At 45.7% G+C, this 22026-nt stretch overlaps 1 protein-coding gene across 1 annotated transcript in view; it reads left to right on the top strand.

Annotated features, from left to right (window-relative positions):
- Positions 1–21775, top strand: part of KCNQ3 (potassium voltage-gated channel subfamily Q member 3) — a 299717-nt gene extending 277942 nt beyond the window's left edge. Inside the window, exons 10-15 of the mRNA XM_014831297.3 lie at positions 11189–11391; positions 12256–12358; positions 14436–14567; positions 17263–17361; positions 19069–19153; positions 20778–21775. Of these exons, the coding sequence (XP_014686783.2) occupies positions 11189–11391; positions 12256–12358; positions 14436–14567; positions 17263–17361; positions 19069–19153; positions 20778–21512 (1357 nt within the window). The 3' untranslated portion in view covers positions 21513–21775. The remainder of the gene's footprint in view (positions 1–11188; positions 11392–12255; positions 12359–14435; positions 14568–17262; positions 17362–19068; positions 19154–20777) is intronic.
- Positions 21776–22026: the final 251 nt, after the last annotated feature.

The raw sequence follows: 22026 nt of genomic DNA, 5'->3' as shown, positions 1-22026 counted from the left end.
GCCCTGGGAAAAAATGACTATTAGAGGTGTGCAGGAATTTAGAGATGAATTAATCCAATCTTCTAATTTTACTGATGAGAAAATTGTTACCCAGAGCGAAATAAGACCTTTGGACACAATCCCACAGCTATTAGTCTTTTCTCCTGCCATCCAGACCCTGCCACGCTGGTCCCAGGCTGCAGAGTAACTGAGACTGGACAAATGTTCTTTAACCTCAGAGTGATCCCCAACATGTACTAAGGGCTTGGTCTCAGTTTTCCTTTTGGAATATGGGGGTTTGCCTATTGATGGCACCCCTTTTGCTCTGAATTATGAATCAATTGAGAAGTAGACAAAGAAGTCAGAATAAGATCAAAATATAGCTGGGTAAAGCAGGATTGGCCCTGCGGCAACAGTGAGCTTCATAACACTTCCCACTAAGTCTGGCCCTGGAACCAGCACATTGGATAGAGCAGACACTCTCCCAGCCAGCCAACTGGGATCGTGGCCTGTCTGACCCCGTGGGGCACTGAGAGACAGAGAGAAACCATGTGTGACCTTGAATTCAGAACTCACCTTTAATAGGGAAACCCGCCCAATCAAGAAAATGGGCCAATGGCTATCAGAGACTCATCATAACCCAATCAGATAATTCACCTCCTCCCATGGGGAGAAGCTAGGAGAAGGCTAGAGGTTTCTTCTCAATTCTTCCAAGAGTGTGATTTGCAAAAATACGAGAAAGGATGGTTCTCCCTACCCTTCGTGCAGCCTCCTCTCCTCCTGTAAGCACATCATTCCTTAGCACACAAGAGCGGGTCGCAGCCTCTGACTTGGTCCTGTCAGTATGAAAACAGTACTCAAGCATCCACTAAACCCTCAGTGTTTGCTGTATTCTTTTCCTGTGGCTGTCATAACAAATTACTGCAGATTGGGCGACTTACATCAACAGAAGTTTATTCTCTCACTGTTCTGGAGGCTGGCCCTCCAAAATCAGGGTGTCATCAAGGCCGTATCCCTCCAAAGCCTCTCGAGAGAATCCTTCCTTGCCTCTTTCTAGTTTCTGGGGGTTGCTGGTAATCCCTGGCCTTCCTTGGACTTGTACACTCCATTCTCTGCCTCCATCTTCACACGGTCTTCTTCTCTCTATGTATCTCTGTGCCCCTGTACCCAAGTATCCCACTCTTTTCACTTATAAAGGCACTAATCATTAGATTAAGAGCCCACCCTACTACAGGATGAGTTTGTCTTAACTTGATGACATCTGCAAAGACTCTATTTCCAGATAAGGTTACATCCACAGGGATCAGGTTAGGGCTTGAACATATCTTTTGGGGGGACACATTCCATCTTCTACATTTGCCAAAGGCAAGAGTGAATGGCTTGCACAGGGTGGGAAGCTGTCTGAGCAGATCCACGATATGTGATATTGAGATGGACATTTCTGAGAGTTAGATATCCATGTCCCCCTACGCAGTTGACGACAATGGGGCTCACCGGGTGAAACAACTCGCACAGGGGCTTTCATGTGATCCTGTGTCTGCCTGGCTTCCTCCAGATCCGTGGTCCTCTCTCCTCTTTAACCAGGGACTAAAAATAACCAGGTGGTAGAATTAGGAGGTAGTCATAGCAATAAGAGCACAGAACAGACTATTAGACTTCAAAGCCTGGCTGCCCTACTCACTCACTGTGTGATCCTGGGCAATTCATGTGCCCTTTCTGCATCTCCATGTCCTTATCTGTGAAATGGAGGTAATAATAGTGTCATGGGCTGGTTGGAGTGACACCTGTGGCCCAGCGTGAAGTAAATGCTCACTATGTTCGTGCTAGTCACTTGGTATGTTATTCATACATGAGATTTGGATTCATGGAGAAAATAATTCTTTTAGGAGACTAACAGAGAAAAATATATTGCTCCTCACTCTCACATCAGTGTGAGCCTGTGTGTCCTCGGAGCGCTAGCTGCCAATGTCCTGGATTTGTGTTCATAGGTTCCCAGATTTGGTGGATCAGAAGAAACCAAATAGGTCATTAGCTCAGCTAACTTTGCAGACCTGTCCAAATGAGAGAGAACGGGATTAAGACATCAGGGTTATTTCAGAATCTCGGTGCTGTTCCTCAGAGCCCAGCAGTCAGTCTAGTCACCATCCCGCCTCCTCGTCTCTGCTTTATCCCCCCTTTTTCTTCCCCAGTCTAGACAGTCCCTTAGGAACCACCAGCCACCTGGGCCTAAACTCCCTCATCGCGAGAAAGCAGAGGTTGGATAGGCTATTCTGAAGCCACTTCAGGTCTTGTGTGCTGTGAGTTTGTGGCCACCGTAGCAGAACTGATCCCATGTTGTTTTGCCTCATTAGATGGTGTGAGTTACGGGTTGCTTTTAAGAGTTTTGACTGGATGATCTTGGGCACATTGCTAAACCTTGTGCCTCAGTTTCCTTGTCTGTATATTGGTTATAGTAAGAATGCCTACCCCCAGGGCTGTTGTAAGGATTAGGTGCTTAGACTAGAGCCTTGCCCATGGCAAATACTACATAAGGGGTTGCTTTTATTATTATCACCGTTATGATCCTGATTGGCACCCATATTTCCAGGTTTTCTGTGCCCAGGATCTTTTCCACAGGGTGTGGGGCTGGCTTAGGAGTCAGCTCGACATAGGTTCGAATCCCAACTTTGCAATAGTTTTGCCCCTCCTCCCTCCCCCTTTCCTTCCTTCCTTCTCCTCCAACCGAAACGCTGAGTTAAGAGCCCTGCTTTATGTCAGGCCCCAGAGATTCCCAGGGAGCTGAGACTCTCGGTCTAATGGGGAAGGCGCTCATGGTCTGATGGGGGAGGAGGATGTGTTAACCATAAAGGAGCAACGCGGTGTGGAGGGTCCTGGTATGGGGATGTTACAGACACAAGGAAGGAGAAGGAGAAGAAAGGAAAGGAATTCAAAGTTGCACCTGGAACAGGAGGCTGGGGAGGATCCGCAGAGGCGCTTTCCTTTGGCCTGACTATCAAGGGCTGAGAGCTTTTCACTGGGCTAAGGGAGGCATTCAGGCTCTGATTTTGTTCCTTCTCTCCTTCATGCTTTCATCCTTCAAACTCACAAGCCTTGAGTCCCTAGGCCTGGGATCTTTCCACAGGCCATCTCTTTCTACATGAGAAATTCCTAGAAATGCCAGCTCATTAGGGTGGTAAAGAAGAAGAGCGTGCAAACGTCTTAAAGAAAATGCACAAAATGCCTAAATAAATGAGCCTTTGTTTCTCTCTAGGGGAATGTATTTTGTAGCTAAAAACAAGGGATGTGAGTTATTTGGTTCTGCCGGCTCCACTGTGAACAGTGGGAGAGCAGAAAGAAATGACCGTTGTCTCCCTCAGTATTGATGCTGTTTATGGAAGCCCCATCAAGTTCCAGGTCCCTGTTGGTTTCTCCACATTCGATGTCATATAATCCCCAATTAAGATTCCCAATTTCATTAAAAAGAAACCAAGGCAAGATGGCAACTTTCATTCGTAGTCTTTTCTCAGAGATTAAAATAGGGCACCAAAGCCTCAAAGGTTTGGCCTGTGGATGATGACAGATGTTTATTATCTCTTTGCCTTCTCTGTCTTTCTCAGGGTAGCCCATGGTGCTAGAGGAGCCTTCTAAAAGGGGGCTACAGACCTTGCGTAAGGCCACCCTTTCTTTGTGGTAAGATGGAAGGATGAAAGAGGGAAGGATAGAAGAGACAAAATTAGGGCTTTAACACCTGTGGGTGGCATTGGCTGCTCTGCTCTGTGCTGGTCATTCAATCTGTGCTGACTCATTGAGCTCTCACAACAAACAGCACAAGACAGATTGACCGCTTCTTCAAAAGGCTCTTCTCTTGGCTGCAGTGACACTGCACTCTCCGTTTGTCCATCCATCTATCTATCTGTCCATCCATCATCCATCCATCCATCCATCATCTAGCCAACCATCCATCCATCCATCATCTATCCATCCATCCATCCATCCATCATCTATCCATCCATCCATCACCATTCATCCATCTCTCCTCTTGTTCGATGAATATTTATTAGGGCCCTCTTGTGTACCAGAAACCATTTTAGGGAATATGACTATGAATAAGAAAGACAAGATCTCCAACTGTTTGCTTGACAGGATACCTCTCAGTCTTCCTAAAATTAACGTCTCAAACTCGATTTTTGCTCTTTTGTTTTTTTAAATATAAGTTTTTTCAGTTTATCTAGGACACACATGCCCAACAAAGATGGCACAAGGAGGCTAGAGAATATAGTCAGGTTTGTCCCAAGCAAAGTTGTTTACTAAGCACAATTTGCCTTTGATATTCTTTCACCTTGCCTATTAGATGCCCTTTCTTCCAACTTCTCTGTGATATCACAGCCTCAGGGACAGCTCCTCCCCAGCATCCCCATCTCATTCTGTGTCCTGGCTGGGAGGGTGGGGCAGGAATGGTATTTGAAAGTACCACTCCTATGTCTCTCTTTGTGCTTTGTTCACATGAGCACTTTTATGAGTTTTTAATGTGCAAAAGTAGGCCCAGAGTTGAATTTGAGTGTAAGGAAAAAGAGAGTTTAATTGAATTAGGAGTGAGAAAAATCTAGATTGAGCAGGAAAGAACTCAACCCTGGAGGGACCTTATAAGGAGGAGAAGTGGGAGGGGAGAAAGGAATTCGGAATCCAGCAGGATGGCATAACCACTGAGAAATTCCCACTGGAGGGGGGTCTAAATAAATCTTTAATTTCGAATTTTAATTTTCTGGAAAAAATATTTACATGGTTCATAAGTATATAGAGGCATACAGTTGAATGTCTTAGTCCAACGTTTGTCTCTGTCCACCTCTTGCCACCCTCCAACGCCACATAGGTAATTTCTTTTTTAGTTTCTAGGATATTTTTTCAGTGTTTCTTTATGCAAATACAGACCAGAATTAATTTATATTTTTATTTTTCTACCTTCCAAAAATATGTTAATAGTGATATCTAGTATTCAAATTAAGTTATTTGAGCTGTGAGGCAAATCGTCAAAATTTGGTAATATCTGCTTCACACAACCATCTTGTATGAAGTGTGTATGTGTGGGGCTGTGTGTGTGTCAAGGAAAGGGACTGACAAACTCAACTTTTGATTTCTTCTCCAAACCTGTTTTTGTCTCATCTTACTCAACTGAAAATATGGCATCACCATCCACCCCTTTGTGTAGCCAGAAACCCAGGAGTGGTTCCTTATTCGTCTCTTTCCCTCAACACCCCACATAGACTCCATCAGGGAAGACTTACTGTGGTTCTACTCCAAAAAGTTCTCCTCTCTTCCTTCTTCCCACTGCAGTCACCCTAGTCCAAGCCACCAGCATCTCTTGCCTGGAAAACTTCAGTGGCTTCTTCACTGGTCTCTCTTTTGGGTTCTTGCCTCCCTCCAATCCATTCTCCAAGGAGCAGCCATTGTTTGTTTTTTTATTTTTAATTGTGGTAACGTACACATAACATAATATTTACCATCTAACCACTTTTAAGTGTACAGCTCAGCATGTGTTATGTGCCGTCAAGTTGGCTCCGACTCCTGTTGACCCTATGAATGAGTGATGCCCACCATGTCCTGTTCTCAACAGCCCACCTCAGCAACTGTAGACTCGTGCCTAGGGCTTCCTTTATGGAGTCAATCCATCTCATACTTGGTCTTCCTCTTGTCCTGCTGCCTTCTACTTTTCCCAGCATTATTGTCTTTTCCAAAGAATCCTGCCTTCTCAGGATGTGCCCAAAGTAGGACAGCCTCAGTTTTATCAGTCGTGTTAAGTATAGTCACATTGTTGTGCAGCCAATCTCCAGAACTTCTTTGTCTTGTAAAACTGAAACTCTGTACCTATTAAAAGCAACTCCCCATTTTCCTCGCCTCCCAGCCCCTGGCAACCACCCTTCTACTTCCTGCCTTTATGAATTTGACTGCTCTAGATACTTCATGTAAGTGGAATCAGACAGTGTTTGTCTTTTTGCAACTGGCTTATTTCACTTAGCGTAATGTCCTCGAGTTTAATCCATGCTATAGCGTGTGTCAGAATTTCCTTTCTTTTCAAGGCTGAATAATATTCCATTGTATGTATATACCACATTTGGTTTATCCCTTCATCCATCGATGGACGTTTGGGTTGTCTCTACCCTCTGGCTATTATGAACAATGCGGCTGTGAACATGTGTTCTCTTTTAAATACAAAGTTGATATACTCTCCCTTTCTTAAAACTCTTTAGTGGCCTCCAAGTACACTTAGAATAAAATAGAAATTCCTATTTTCTATTTCTATTTCTGGATCCTCTTTCTAAAATCCCTGACTGATCTGGCCTCTGATCTCATCTTGTGCCACTTTGCCCCTCATTCACGATGTTTTGGTCACATACCCTCCCTTCAGTTGCACAAACCATTCCTCATGTCCCTCGCCCCACATGCGATTATTCTGCTTGGAGCGTCCTCACCCTTCTCCTTCGAAGTCTGGCATCTTCTCACCGTTCAGGTCTCAGCTTCATCATCTGGAGCATCTCCATTTTGGTCCCGGACTACTGAAATTGGCTTCCTAATTGGTCTTCCCATCCACCCAAGAGGCCTTCCCTGACCACCGGACCTGAGTCAACCTCCTGTTATTCTCCATTACTACACTCTCTTTGTTTCCTGGTCAGATTTATAACAATATATGTATCTGTTTGCTTATTGTGCCCCTTCCTGACCTTATCATAAGCCCCCTGGAGGCTGAAAACTATGTCTGTTTTAGTCGCCACTGTATACTCAGCAAGTTACCACGAGCCTAGCATTTGTAAGGTGTTGAACACATTTTTATTTAATAAATAGTATTAGCTCTATTTTACAGGTGAAAAAAACAAATCAGAAGGAATTATTGACTTAGCCAAGGTGAAATATTAACTCAGAGCAGAGATTTGAACCCCGTTCTCTTACTCCAAAGTCCACCCTTTCCGCTATACACGTCCTCTCTCAGCTCAGGTTAGAGGCATTTTATTAACTAGAAGGTCAAATACATATTCCTTCCTTCTTCGTTCAATACCATAACAGTGCTTTCAGTACTTGCTGTGTGCCTGGCACTGTGTTAGATGCTGGATACATAAAATTGAACAAAGTACAGCTTCCAGACCAACAGTTTTCCTTTCAGTTTCTCAGTCTCAACTCTATGGACATTTTGGGTGGGATAATTCTTTGTTGTGGGGGGTTGTCCCGTGCATTTTAGGATGTTTAGCAGCATCCCTGGCCTCGACCCACTAGATGCTAGTAGCACTCCCCAAGTTATGTCAATCAAATGACTCCACACATGGCCAAACATCCACTGGGGGCAAAGTCATCCCTAATTGAGAAGCACTGCTTTCGTGAGAGAGTCTCTCCTAAGTCCAAGATTTCATTACAGTGGCCACGGGCTGTGGTTGAGAAAAGCCTGAGATGTTCTCGTTGCACAGTGACCAGATATGTAATTGGACCAAGAGTGGATGTGTCTTGGGGCTGATGTTTGAACCAAGTTTCAGACAAAAGATCAGAGTCATTTAGGTAAAAGAAGGGAGGAAGGTTTTCCCAGATGCAGGTCACCGCATTTGCAAAAGCAAAGAATTGTGAAAGTCAGGGAATTGCATGGGGTTTAACATGGCTGGAGTTCCCTGGGGCTGAGACCTGAGGCAGGAGCCCAGGGCAAGGCTGTATCTGCCAGGACAGAACACCCGTGATTTTCCTTCTCCATCCCCAGTCCATCTCTTTGCAGTTTTTTCTAGTTCATGTTGGGAACTGTTTGTCTGCACTTAACAAATCGGGGACCCCATGTTTCCAAAGAAATCTGATGTAACTCTAAGGAGGGCTTTTCTTGCGAGACCTGCTGTATCTTCTGAGCAGAAGGCCTGAATAATGCACTGGAAATCCATACGGAGAGGGGCAGAGATGGATTTTGAGTTTCAGGGCTGAATTTTGCCTTGCGTTTCATTATCCTTTGGGGTCTTGGCTTTCAGGAGATGCAATTAAGAAGTAAGCTGATCACCCACTTTGCTGGAGGAGGAATTCCTTAAGCCTCTTAGGTGCAATGGCTATGAGTAATTCAGAGCTGAGGTTTCTGACTTGTGCCCGATGCGTCTGGATTCCTAACACTGTCCTCTGTGACCAACGGGGTATTAAGTGAACATAACCAAAGCAATTCAGACTGTTAGAGGTTGCAATGAAGCATTTAAATGCCAAACAAGCGAATCCTAAATCCCAGCACAGATGGAACCAAGAGGGTCCTCTCATTATCTTTCTGAGAGTCAGCAGTTATGCTGAGATTTCGGGTCAGGACACAGTGGCTGCCGTTAGTTTTGTCTTGCTTAGTTTATCTAGAATTAAGCTTCTCATTTACTTATCTTCTGCAGAGGTTGAGTTCAATGACAATGGTGAGTGTTTGAGACTAGCATTAAGAAGTACTGTAAGATAATATATAAATCCCCAGAACTCATCTCAATTCATTAAAAAAAAACTTTCCGTGGCCCAGGAAATGTTATCCATCCTTTTCACACATGTCACTAGTCTTCTACTGCTTCCTGGGAAGAGGATTATTTACCGAGATCATGGCGACAGCCAGCGTCTGCTGAAGGCTTCAAGGCTTCCTGCGTCTCGCATCCCTAAGCACTTTATACGCATTCTCTCATTTAACCCTTAAACAGCTGTGTGCAGCGAGGGCTGGTTGTCATCGTTGTGCACGTGAGGAAGGTGGGGGCCAGAGAGAATGAGTTCTGTGTCCTAGGTCACATGTTTCTCAAAACATTTCCATCCAAGCCGGTTTTGCCCCAAAGCCCATGATTTTCACTCCTACCCTAAACATCAGGATGTGCTGAGCAGGGGTGTCTGGTGGATTCAAAGACAACTACGTAGACGATCCAGTCGGGTGAGCAGGCATGGAAACGTACGGTTTCCATACAGTGTGTTAAACACTGTGACGGAGAAAAACAGAGCATGTCTTTGGAGCAGACGAGGAGTACCTAGTTTCCAAGAGCGGACACCCAGGCAGTTTTAAAGGGTGGACGGGAATGAAGTCAGCCAAGAAGGCAAGAAAGGGCATTGCAGGCTGGAGGACCCGTGGGTACCAGGACCTGCAGGAGGGAGCTTAGAGATGGGCAAGGGGCTTGGTGCGGATGGAGTGATGGATCCACTTGGCGATAAACCAAGACATGTAGGCAGGGGACAAGGAGAAGAGGGCCTGAGAAGTGACTGTCCTACAGTTGGGCTTTTACTTAGCTTGTGGGTAGGAAAGCCTTCTGTGTGTTCAGTCGATTTCCTTCCTTGTCCGGTATTTTTTGCCCATGGACACTGATAGATTATCTGTCCTATTAGTCATTCAACTAGGACCAGTCAGGAAAGCAGTTCCAAAAATTGTGACTTTGGGTCAAAGAAAATGGAGCTGAGTATTGGAGTTTCTCTGAATTTATGTGTGCAGGTTATTAATGTAACAGTGCTGGGTGAGAGAGAGCAGTCCAGAGGGAGTCAGGAATAACAGTTGCTCACCCATATGTTGATTCATTCATTTGTTAACCAAATATGTCTTAGTGCCTTCTCTATGCCAGGCTGAAGGCAAGAAGCATTAGGTATTATCCTGTGTGATGCTCCCCAAAGCCTCTGCCAAGCAGGTGTTTTAAGCCCACTTAACCAATGAGGGTCTGGTGCTCAGAGAGCATAGGGCACCTTCTCGGCATGCAGAGTGTGCCAGCCTCCTCTGCAGCTACAACACCCATGACCCCCTCACTGAATCAAGCCGTAAAGATGTCAGCACCTTCTGGCGCGAGGCACATGGCTGTCATAGCCAGACAGGCTGTTTAGAAATACTAAATCATCTCAGTTAAATGCAGAACTGGTTCGACACCCATATTCATTCGCTCACTCATTTATTCCACAAGTACCTGGCACACCTACTGTGTGCCAAGCCCTATGTGGGGTGATGGAGAAGGAGCTGCTAAGTTGAGTACATTGATGTGTGAAAACATGCAGTGTGGCTCTCTGTTCTGTACCACACAAAAAGGATAAAGGCAGACGCTAAGAAATAGAGGAAAGAAATTAATATTTGTAGAGCACCTATTGCATACCAGGCTCTGCGCCACATCCTTGACAAACATCATCTCATAGCAACCAGCTGAAGCAGAGAAAGCTTATCCCTATTTTAAAGATGAGGAAACTGAGGCTCAGAAAGGTCACGGATTTGCCCAAGGTCACCTAGATGGTGAGGAATGGAGCTGGACTTCAAGTCAACATGCAACTGGTTTTTGCACCAAGGCAACTTTCTGTTGGATGTATTCACCATTTTTTATGCTGAGAACATTTCTAGCAACATGATGAAGGCCAGGGACCCTTTCTCAGAATAACAATTTTGAATCCATAAAACAAATGCATACGGTTACAAAAGAAACTGACTATATTGAAACACAATTATCAAAATATTTAAACATTTGATATGCAGTCATCTATATGCTTCTTTGTGGTGAGTTTAATGACAAGACCTCATGGCAGGTTGAATACTGCCGTAATTTTGAAGCAGTGACGAGCATACGTCGCAATACCTGGAGATAACGGGATGTAAAATGATCTGTGATTTCTGCTGTGAGAAGTCACAGGATATGACTGGGGCATTGAGGATATTACTGGGGTTTATTACCTACATTCGTAATTGAAGGACATGCTAAATTCAGTTAGAGGTTAGTAATGTTTTTCCCATCCAAGCCCGTGGGCCCCTAAGCTCTATCCATGGGAGGTGTCTGTGGCCACCGGGTTAGGGTACCTGCTTTACATAATTTATATCATCCAGTTCTGTTCAAGGAACATTTGATAAGGCTTTTTCTGGGTAAGTTGCTATCTGGGCACCATGGAGTGGTACCAAGGCAGTTATTGATGCAGAGGAGAGGGAAATGGAGAAGAAACGAAGCTTTGCTGCCTGCCCCTATCACCTGGGCATTTTAGGTCCTGTATCTCATTTAAACTCCACTCAAGCATAGGAGGAAACTGAAGCTCAGAGAACGTAAGAAACCTGCCCAAGGTGTAACAGCTAGGAACCTGTCAAGCCAGGATCTGAACCAAGTCCTGTCCCATTCTAAGCCGCTAAATCAGATTTAGCATGGAGGGCAGGCCGTCCCATTCCCGCGTGGAGGAGGATGTGTGAGTCTTTATGGAGAGGGACGGGAAATTACGAGAGCCTGCACTCAAGGAGGAAAATTGTTCACTTTTGCTTATTTTGTAGCCAAAAGCTGGGTCTCTTGGATCGGGTTCGCCTTTCTAATCCTCGTGGTAGCAATACTAAAGGAAAGCTATTTACCCCTCTGAATGTAGATGCCATAGAAGAAAGTCCTTCTAAAGAACCAAAGCCTGTTGGCTTAAACAATAAAGAGCGTTTCCGCACCGCCTTCCGCATGAAAGCCTACGCTTTCTGGCAGAGTTCTGAAGGTAACGCCTTTCTGCTCCCTGGACCTGTCTCCTCCTCCTCCCCTTTCCACCTTCCTCCATCCCTCCCCTGATGAAGAACCCTCCAGGCTGCAAAGTAGCCTGTTCCCTCCCTTTCCCGAACCAACTTCTTATTCTTCAAGAATTCTTATTCTTCTTGAGTCATCTTATTCTCGTCCCCTGGGCTGGAGGCATCTGTGTTGGAGTCCACAGCTCATAGAGCAGCGGGCTCCCAAGTTAGCCGTTTTCTGGGCCAAGATCATCATGTTGGTCAGCAGATGCCTCCAGGGAGCCTTGGGACATAGCACCACTGTTCCTAAGGGGGGTCATGATGAGCTGAATTGCCATGGAGGTCAACTCGAAGGATGAAAAGGGACCAGAGGCAGAGTGATCTGGAGACCTGGGGACTGCAGCGCCTCCAGGCGGTAGAAATAGCTCCCTGCAGGGACTGTGGGAGTAACAGCCTCTGTGTGCCCCTTTCACTTTGAAAAGGGAGGACAAGCAGGGCTCAGAAAGTGACCCTTCCAAGGTCGCAAGGGTAGTGACTGATAGAGCAAGAATCTGAACTCAGGTGCCCTTTGCTGCCTCTAAGGGGCCACTCAGGAACCCCAGAACTCACGTCACCTCCCTCCTAGCCTTCTCCCTCAACCAACAGCCTTGAACTGCAGGCACCTCTGACTCAGACTTCTGAGTAATAGAAGGGGATGCTAAGAAAGCCTGAATGACATCACAGCTGGAGAACGCTGTGGCGTTTCCGAAAGTGGGAACAAAGACCCTGGAGGTTGAGCTTGGACGGCTCTGACAGAACGGGGTCCCCGAGCCTTTTCCAGTGCTATGGCCTGACGTTGATATGTGTCTCCCTCCCAGATGCCGGGACGGGTGATCCCATGGCAGAAGACAGGGGCTACGGGAATGAATTCCTCGTGGAAGACATGATCCCCACCCTGAAGGCTGCCATCCGGGCTGTCAGGTAACACCCCCAGCTCCCCTGTAGGCCTCCCTAGGACCCAGCTCAGCTCCCACAGGACATGGCTTTGTAAAGTGTTCTTGGGCTCTGGGAAGGTGGGTGAGAAGCCCCTCGAGTAACCCCTGAGTCAAGTCTAAAGAGTGTGGCAGTATTCTATGGAAGATGCTGCCTAAAGAAAAATGATTCCTGCATCAGCAAGCCATCATGGTGACCCTTGCTCACCTCTTTATACAAATGCTCCCACAAGCTCCTGACAGTATTTCCAACTGTCACACTCTTGTCTGGCTTTGACCACCATTTATTTTAAAGGATGCTGGGGCAGGCAGGTGTCTATATGTGGAGTTTGCTTCCTTCATAGGCTTCTTATTCAAAATAGCTTTTCTTCTGCCTGTCTTCATCCATCTCGTTCTTTTTAATTAGCATATATAACAAGATAATAAATTTTAGGATTTTTTTGGCTATATCAGACAAGGCGACAATCCACTCTGGCTCTTTCTGTTTTGCTATAGAATTCTGTAAGGAAACAAAAATGCTACTACTTAAAGAAAATTTTGGTCAGGATATAGGCTTATAAACACTCCCCAAAGGTGGCAGTGAATTCTAGAAGCTAAGGTGGATTCTCCAAGAACTAGTCATGGCATTTTCAGCAAGATTCCCAGTCAATGAATCAAGGAAGCGCAGTAGTGTTATAATATGTGGACCTCGGCAAAGCCGTTGACCTGGTTTCTCATGACACTATCGTGTACAACATGACAGAAATACAGCTGGATGAAAACACAAGCATCTGGATTCATAACTGGTTGAACGATCTTTTTCAAGGAACACCAATGAATGAGTCTGTGTCAGCCTGGAAGGAGGTCTCTGCTGGGCTGCTCCCTGGTCTGGCTTCTGCCCTGTCCTTTTTGAGCATTGCCACTGATGCCTCAGTTCAGGGGTTGGCAGACTTTTTCTGTAAAGAGCCAGATAGTAAATATTTTAGGCTTTGTGGTCCATAAGTCTCTGTTACAAGTATTCAACTCTGACTTTGTAGCACAGAACCAGCCATAGACAGTACACAAATGAATGGTTGTGGCTGTGTTCCTACATTACTTCCAAAAACAGGCTGTGGGCCAGATTTGTCCTGCGAGCTGGTGTTTTCTGACACCTACCTTACATGGAGCTATGGAAAGAGCAGGCTTATGAAGTGGCACAAAGTTGGAAAGGATGGCAAGTAAATTGGATGGTATAATCAGTATGCCAAAATAGCTTGTAGAGGCTGGAGCCACGGGCTACGACAATCAAAATGAACTTTGAATGCACCACAAGAAAAGAAGTATAAGTACGAGATGGGAGGGCCTGGGGTAGGCAGTGTTTCCTGTCACTGGCCTGTGATTAAGGGTTTTAGTTAATGCCGTGCTCAGCAGGAGTTGACCTTGTGATGGGGTTTTCAAGGAGCATTAGCCATCTGGGATGACTTTATTGGTTCCCCGGGAGATAGAGGTGAGGCTTTGGCATCTGTGACTTCTGGGTGTTCCACTTTACTAAGAACCCAAGAAAACCTGGAAACAGAAGCTAGTTTCCCTTTTCTAGGAGGTCACAAACCAAAGAATTAAAGAGGCTACTGAGGAAGAGAGATATCAGCTGTCCTCAGATGGAAAGCAGTGTGACAGTGATTAGGCCTTGTGAGCATACAAACCCGGGTTTGAGGAAAGCTCTGGCATTATTACCTGGGAAGATGCTGTTGCTCTCTGGGCCACAGTCTACTCATCTGTGAACTGATCGATTAGCAGACTGTTCGAAAAGTACTTAGCTCAATGTCGGGCCTGCAATGAATGCTCAATGCATGTTAGCTCTCATTGTCACTATGATTTTCTTATTATTCAAATGATTGAAGGGAGGGGCTCGTGAAGGAGAGGCACTAGCCAGCCCAGTGCTCCTGGTTCAAAGGGGTGGAACCAAGACCAAGACTTGGAACTTCTCCCCAGCTAAAGTTTTCTCTTTGGTTCTCTCCCCACCCTCACCCCGGAGTTTGCTAGTCTTGTATTATAGTTTCCTTCACTCTCTACTCACAATGCACCAATGTCTCTCCTTCATGTTACAGAATTCTACAATTCCGTCTCTATAAAAAAAAATTCAAGGAGACTTTGAGGCCTTACGACGTGAAGGATGTGATTGAGCAGTATTCCGCAGGACATCTCGACATGCTATCCAGGATAAAGTACCTTCAGTCAAGGTAAGCCAGTCGCACCTGTAAGGATTATGCCCTGGAATCAAAGCCAGGTGAACCTTAGAGCTGAGGGTGAAAGACATTCCAGAAATAATCCAAAAGGCAAGAGAGAAATTTTAAGAGCAAATGTGTACAGTCAAACATTGTGGATGTTGAGGCCAACCAGCACCAGATCAAACAGGCTGTGAAGAAGCTCGATGCCATTGACACGGCCAACGTCCATACCCTGGTCAGGCCTCGTGAAGAGAAGGCATGTGTCCCACTGGGCCCTGACTGTGATGCTTTGAATGTTGCCAACAAAATTGGAATCATCTAAACTGAGTCCAGCTGGCTAAGTCTAAATATAAATTTTTCACCATACTGAAAAAAATGTTTGCCAAGTATTCTTTATAATAGTGAAAATATGGAAACAGCATCAATGCCCAACTAATAATTGCCAGCATTTTGTTGACCACCTGGGCGCTCTACCTATCTTTGTCTAATCGCTTCTAAGCCCTTCAGGTGTTGCAATAAAGATGCCATTTTACCAATGAGGAAACCAGAGCTCAAAGGGTGAAGGACTTACCCAAAATTACCAAGCTAGGAGGTGGCAGCACCAGAAGTCAAACCAGGTCTGACTGGTTACAAAGCTCCTCTTCTGCCTAACACACCCCAGCTCCTCAATTATGCAATAGTGATCGAGAAAAGAAGGGCACCTGCTCTCACTAAAATGAATCATCAAATGACATTTAAAAAGTGTGTATAGGGGCTGGCCCCGTGGCCAAGTGGTTAAGTTCGCGCGCTCCGCTGCAGGCAGCCCAGTGTTTCGTTGGTTCGAATCCTGGGCGCGGACATGGCACTGCTCATCAGACCACGCTGAGGCAGCGTCCCACATGCCACAACTAGAAGAACCCACAACGAAGAATATACAACTATGTACCGGGGGGCTTTGGGGAGAAAAAGGAAATAATAAAATCTTTAAAAAAAAAAAAAAGTGTGTATAATAAGATAAAAAAAATTATATGATCTGTGAATACATATGCATGATATGATTACTAACACCACACTCAGACATATATATACAGACATGTACATATGTGTATATTTATATGTATATATGATTTTATGTATATATACTCTGCCTTGATCTTGTGGTGATATTAACTAATATGTATGGACAGTATGATTACCAAAAAGTACACACATGTGTTTACTCAGAAATGCGCACAACACACACACACACTCTCCCGTAGAGGGGGCCAAGAAAAGGAGTGTGACTTCCCCCAAGGGGTTATAGTGGCTGTTCTGAGATGATGAGTCCACGTGTGATTTTTTTTTCCTGCTTTTTAAATTTATCAAATCTTTAATGAATTGTAATATCTTTTTAAAAAGAAAAGCCATTAAAAAAATAAAGGACAATATGTCAAGTCATAGAACTGACATCAGGAAACCAAAGTCCTCTTTGCAGCTCATTCTGTGACCTCTGTGAGGTTTCAAATTGACACAAGTTGAGTCATCGCTGGACCTCGGTTTCCTCGTCTGACTAATGTTTCCCTACTGGGAAGTCCTGCAGAGTTAATAGGACCATCGTGTTGAATGAGGTGAAAGTTGACGATGCTGTTGGGTTGGAAGAATGCTTATTTGTGACCGTACTTGATCCATAACTGGAATATCGACTATGACTGCCTAGCATCGTGGCAGGCACACAGTCAGTGCTCAGTGCTTGGTGAACAAATAGATGTGTGAACGAGTTCACACTGAGCCTGGTGCGCTGTTGTTTATGCTCAGAGGAAGAGAGTATGAAGTCTAGGACATACCAGATTCCAAAAATATCAGCCCAACTTAATGTGGATAGAGTAGACATTTACAGCGTCACCGTTTTTTATGTTTATCAGGAAAATGTATTTCTATGAGTTGTGGCTGGTGGCCCACTGCCTGGATGACTAACTGGCAGGGATGCTGACATTGGAGTAGGACAGAAAGAAGGGAAGGCTGACTTAGTACATGATGGTGTCAATGGAGGAGCAGCCAGGTTTGCAGAGTGATCCATGACCACTTCTGGGTGCATGGTCTTAGTGGTCCTGGACCTGTGATGAGCCTTCAAGGCTGCTCCCACACCCCATCCCTGCCCCAGCCCTGCGGCACAATGGGAAACGTTTGTCTCCTACTGTGCTCAGGAGCAGCGCAGACAGGGAGCTGGTGCTTAATGCAGACATGGAAGCAGGGTGCGGGAGCTAGTGTCAGATCCAGCCCTCTAATGACCAGAGAAGCCTGCAGAGCAGTGGAGATCTGCATGGCTAAAAATGGAGTCTAGGATTTAGCAGGAAGAATTCCCTAGCTAGATGTTTTGGGGAGGAATAAAAGAGCTGGAAGACCAGATAGGCTTTCAGCACACATGACAGTTCCTGTAAGAGAGAACAAGATCTGCCCTCACTCTGTCTCAGTGGCTTGGCTATCTCTCTCTCCCCTGGGATGAGGAGATGCTCTCAGGACCACTGGACAAAAAAAGATAATAATATATTCAGATAATAAATTCAGTCTCTCTTTTCTCTCTGTCTCTCTTTGTTTCCGTTTCTCTCTCTCCTCCTCTCTCTTTTCTTCCTTCTCTTATACATTCCAAACTCAGACCTGACTAAAGAGGGAATAGAATGAACTGCATTTGTTTTTGCACGTGTAAAGCTCTTTGTAATTTAATTCCCCCGCTTTGTGTGTTCTCTTTCAGAATAGACATGATTTTCAGCCCTGGACCTCCATCAACTCCAAAACATAAGAAGTCTCAGAAAGGGGCAGCGTTCACCTACCCATCCCAGCAATCTCCCAGGTGGGGCATGTGGTGCCCGTGGAGCATCCCCATCCGCAGATCTCAGCTTGGTTCCTTTATGGTTGGGTGAGGTTGCCATTCCCTTAGATAAAATAAAGAACCTGAAGGCTTTTCCAGTCTGTGGCCATTTGAAAGGTTTCTGTACAAAAGACCTACCACCCCTCTTCTCAGACCATAGGGTGACACTCCTTTTCATGGTTATTGAAAATAAAAATAATGATTTCCTTGTTATCAAAGAACAGGAGACTTATGAGTTTATTGGAACAGAAAGAACACTGCATGTTATCAGAGCCCGGGGCATTCCTGGTCAGCTGTTCTGGCTTTTCCTGCACGGTCACCCCTGGATTGATTGATTCTCCTCCCAGGACAGAGCCCGAGAAGGAAACCAGATGTCAGGCCCCCGACAACATTGTGACAAGTAGAGCTGTGTCCCTCTGCTCTGCTCTCCCCCAAAAAATGTTTGAAAATTTTCCTTGTATAGGTCCTGAAGGACAAGGAGGAGTCCTTTAGAAAGTCCACTGCCTGAATTTACATTTCTTTATGCCCAAATGTCTTCAAGGCAAGTAACAAAAATGAGTGAAGGGAGTCAGGCTTAAGAACTCTTAAACACCGTATAATAATAAGGATCCTCATTATAAAGAAGCGAGAATGTAAGCATGGTGAGTGATATAATCAGCCTCAGTCCTGGGGCTAGATCAGGGAGTGGAGGACCAGGGGCCCTAAAGAGCACATGCCCCATGCAAGGAGCTAATTGTCACTCTGTTTCGCTGTTGCTAATTTTAAGAATGACGATCCTCTGTTTCCAGATAGTCTAATGTTTTAAGAAAAGCTGAATATCCAGATTTTATGTGAAATCCCCCATTTTTGAGATGGCTGACATGTTTTAAAACCCTGTGCAGGATAAGGAAAACACTGGTGGGCTGGATTTAGCACACGTCCACCAATTTTGGACATCTGCTATAATTCACGACTGCTCAGCCAAAGACAGGCCAGGGACTTAGCAGGAGGTGGTAGCCTGTGAGAGAAAAAATTGGCTACCTAGAAAGTGCACAATATTAATGGTTTTGAGCAATAGCTGGGCTTCCTGAAAGTTCTCTTCTACATAGAATATAATATTGAAACTAACTGGAATTTGGGCAGATGATAACTCGGCATAGCTAAGGAGCAGTGCAGCACAGATCTCAATTGCCTTCCCCACCAAGGTCATCTTTTGCATCATTTTCTAGATTCAGCATCTGTTTTCCACTCGTAACAGAAAGGAACAGGTGAAATATTGATACCTATTGCATAGGATTTCAAAGATTAGACACTGTCCGTCCCCTCAGCCCTCCCCAACACACTCAGAGGAGAAGCGCTCAACCAGTAGTCTGAGACTGAATGGCAAAGGGATGTAATTTAAAGGAATTAAACACTCTAGGCACAGTCAGGTGCTTTATTAACTTTAACACAAAGCCTCCTACGGAAGCTTAATAATTGGCTTCAAATTTTCCTGCAGTGAAGGTGAGCGTATGACACTGATGTGGAAGTCAGGAAAATGCTGGCCTTTCCTGACTCACTTGTGCCTCCAGAGTCCAGTGGCCTCTTCCAGACGGCATAAACATGAGCATGAGTGTGATCGCTCCAGGGGCCATGGCCCATGTAGCCCAAATGACCTCGCAAAGCAAACATAGATATAACGATCTTACAGGACTGTTGGCTCTTTCCTAGGAACGAACCATATATAGCCAGAGCATCCACATCGGAAATTGAAGACCAAAGCATGATGGGGAAGTTTGTGAAAGTTGAAAGACAGGTAGGTCGTTCTTTTCCCTCCGCAAAAAGCAAGCGTGTAAAATTTATTTTCAAATGTCATTTTTTTAGAGGGAGATAACATACTTGAGTATCTACCATTCAAAAAAGGATGAGGAAATTAAACCCCCGATTTAGCACTTTACTGGCTGGGTGATCACAGGCAAGTTAATTAATTGTCCTGTGCCTCAGTTTCCCCACCTGTAAAGTGGGGATTTTAATACCTTATAAGGTTGCTGTGAGGATTAAATGAGTTGATATGTGTAAATTGCCTGGGACGGTAGCCGACACACAATCAGCACTCCACAAATGGGAGCTCCTGCATCGTGCGCTTCATGCTATTCCATAGAGAAATGTCAGTGCCCTTCCCTGCTATGCTCAGTCCTCCCTCCCTCAAAGCTTGGGTCGAGGCGGGCTGTGTGAAGAGGTCTGGAGGAGCGTGGGCTAGGAGTGGGGTCCACTCACTCACAGAGAACCCGTTCCCTCACGGCGCCCTGTAGAGCTCGCCTCTGCATTCCGCAGTAAACCAGCTTCTACTTTCGCACAGTTTGCCTCACTTTACACTGGATAGATGGCGCTGTCAATTTCCTTTAGGACTCCTATCAATCCTTTTCTTTTATTCATAACCCAAAATTGGATCTGTGCAGGAGAGGTGAGAGAAAAACTGAATGATTCTTCTTTTTTGGCACATCAAGAATATCATTTTTCATTTTTAATTTATAATCTCAGCTCTCCCATTTGCCAGCTCTGTGACCTTTGACAAATTACTTCATCTCTCTGTGCCTCTGTTTGCACATCTTCACTTGTAAGATGAAGATAATCATAGTGTTCACCTCACAGGGTTATTGTGAAAATTAAATGAGTTAATATCTTTAAAGTGCATAAAGCAGAGTCAGATGCTTACTAATGGCTATGTAAGTGTTAGTTACTGTAAGGGCTTGGATACCATCTCAGCCGGTACCTGGTACTCTGCTTCACAGCCTCATCTGTAAGAGCGAATGTACCTGCCTGCAGAGCTTCCAGGCGAGTTATGAGTTATCAGAGAGAGAACATCACACACACGCATGCACGCACACTTGTGTATATGCACTCACAAGTTTCAAATAAGTTCCCGGTTTCGTAGGTAGGAGCGGATGTGGCTTATCTCAGTGTAGCTTCCACTGGCCTCCAGGCCCTCAGGCAGGGTCTCCAGTTCTGAGAAGCTCGATTCTTGCTAACCACTGCCCTTGTCTCTGTGGGGCTTACATCGCCATGTAGGAGAAATGAGCACTAACGATTCACACGCCATCTGTCCAAGGGAATGTCTGCAAACCAAGAATGCCCGTTCCTTGACCCAAACAGCAGCAGAAAGTCCGCCTCCTCCCTGGGTAAAACTTGTCCTCAGACCGTCTCTCTGCTTCCAGCCTTCACTTTCTGGAAAGCCCTTGCCTAGGTTTTTTCTAGATTAGCACTAATACCTGTGCAAGGCTCAAAATTAGGAGGCACGAAATAATTAGCTGTTATTATTGTTACTTGCAAGAACCCACTTCCTTTCTGACAAGTAAACGCTATAGCGTTTCCTCCCAGCCGATGATAACTACCCCCGTCCCCAGAGAAAGCAATGATTTCCGGTTCTTTGTCTTTTCCAGGTTCAGGACATGGGGAAGAAGCTGGATTTCCTCGTGGATATGCACATGCAGCACATGGAGCAGCTGCAGGTGCACGTCACGGAGTACTACCCCACCAAGGGGACCTCCTCACCAGTCGAGGTGGAGAAGAAAGAGGACAACAGGGATTCCGATTTGAAAACCATCATCTACAACTATTCCGAGACAGGCCCCCCCGACCCCCCCTACAGCTTCCACCAGGTGCCCATAGACAAAGTCGGCCCCTATGGGTTTTTTGCCCACGACTCAGTGAACCTGCCCCAAGGGGGACCCAGTTCTGGAAAGGTCCCAGCGACACTTTCCTCTTCGGCAAAAACATATGTAGAAAGGCCCACCGTCCTGCCTATCTTGACTTTTCTCGACTCCCGAGTGAGCTACCACACCCAGGCTGAACTGCACGGCCCGTACTCGGACCGGGTCTCCCCCCGGCAAAGACGCAGCATCACGCGGGACAGTGACACCCCTCTGTCCCTGATGTCGGTCAACCATGAGGAGCTGGAACAGTCTCCCAGTGGCTTCAGCATCTCCCAGGACAGAGACGATTATGTGTTTGGCCCAAGCGGGGGGTCGAGCTGGATGAGGGAGAAACGTTACCTCGCCGAGGGGGAGACAGACACAGACACAGACCCCTTCACACCCAGTGGCTCCATGCCGCTGTCGTCCACAGGGGACGGGATCTCTGATTCTATATGGACCCCTCCCAACAAGCCCATTTGAAAGGGGTTGTGGGCTGACTCCTCCTTGTAATGTAGACAGACTTTGTATAGCTCACTCGCTCTCACCTCCGACTCTAACCAGCGAGATCACCAATGGCTGCATCGATCGCATGCATGTGCGTGGCGGCCCCACCTGGGCAGGGGCTTGACATGGCCTTTTTCCTCCTCATGTCACCACAATGAAGCCGCTTCCTTTTAAGCATGGTTTGCATGACTTTACACTATATAAATGGTACCACTAATCTCTTCTAGGATACACATTTATCTGCTGTTCTTACTTTGAATCACGCTTGGACCAGTACAGGGAGAAATCGCCGATGAGCTGTGCTGTCTGGTTGGCTGCTTTGGGTTTTGGTTTGGTAAACAGGGCTGGTAGTTTAAGTTAGTTCTCGGATCACTGCCCCTTTGTGTAAAACATTCCAGTGATTAACTGTTTTCTAAAGCAAGCAAATAATTTTCTCGACAAAAACGTATTACATATCAGTGAGGCTGCCTACTGAGCTGAAGCGTTAGGA

The sequence above is a fragment of the Equus asinus genome, chromosome 12 (assembly GCF_041296235.1).
Source record: "Equus asinus isolate D_3611 breed Donkey chromosome 12, EquAss-T2T_v2, whole genome shotgun sequence".
NCBI classification, from domain to species: domain Eukaryota; kingdom Metazoa; phylum Chordata; class Mammalia; order Perissodactyla; family Equidae; genus Equus; species Equus asinus.
The sequence above is the reverse complement of the archived record's forward strand: the minus strand, read 5'-3'. Positions and strand labels throughout refer to the sequence as shown.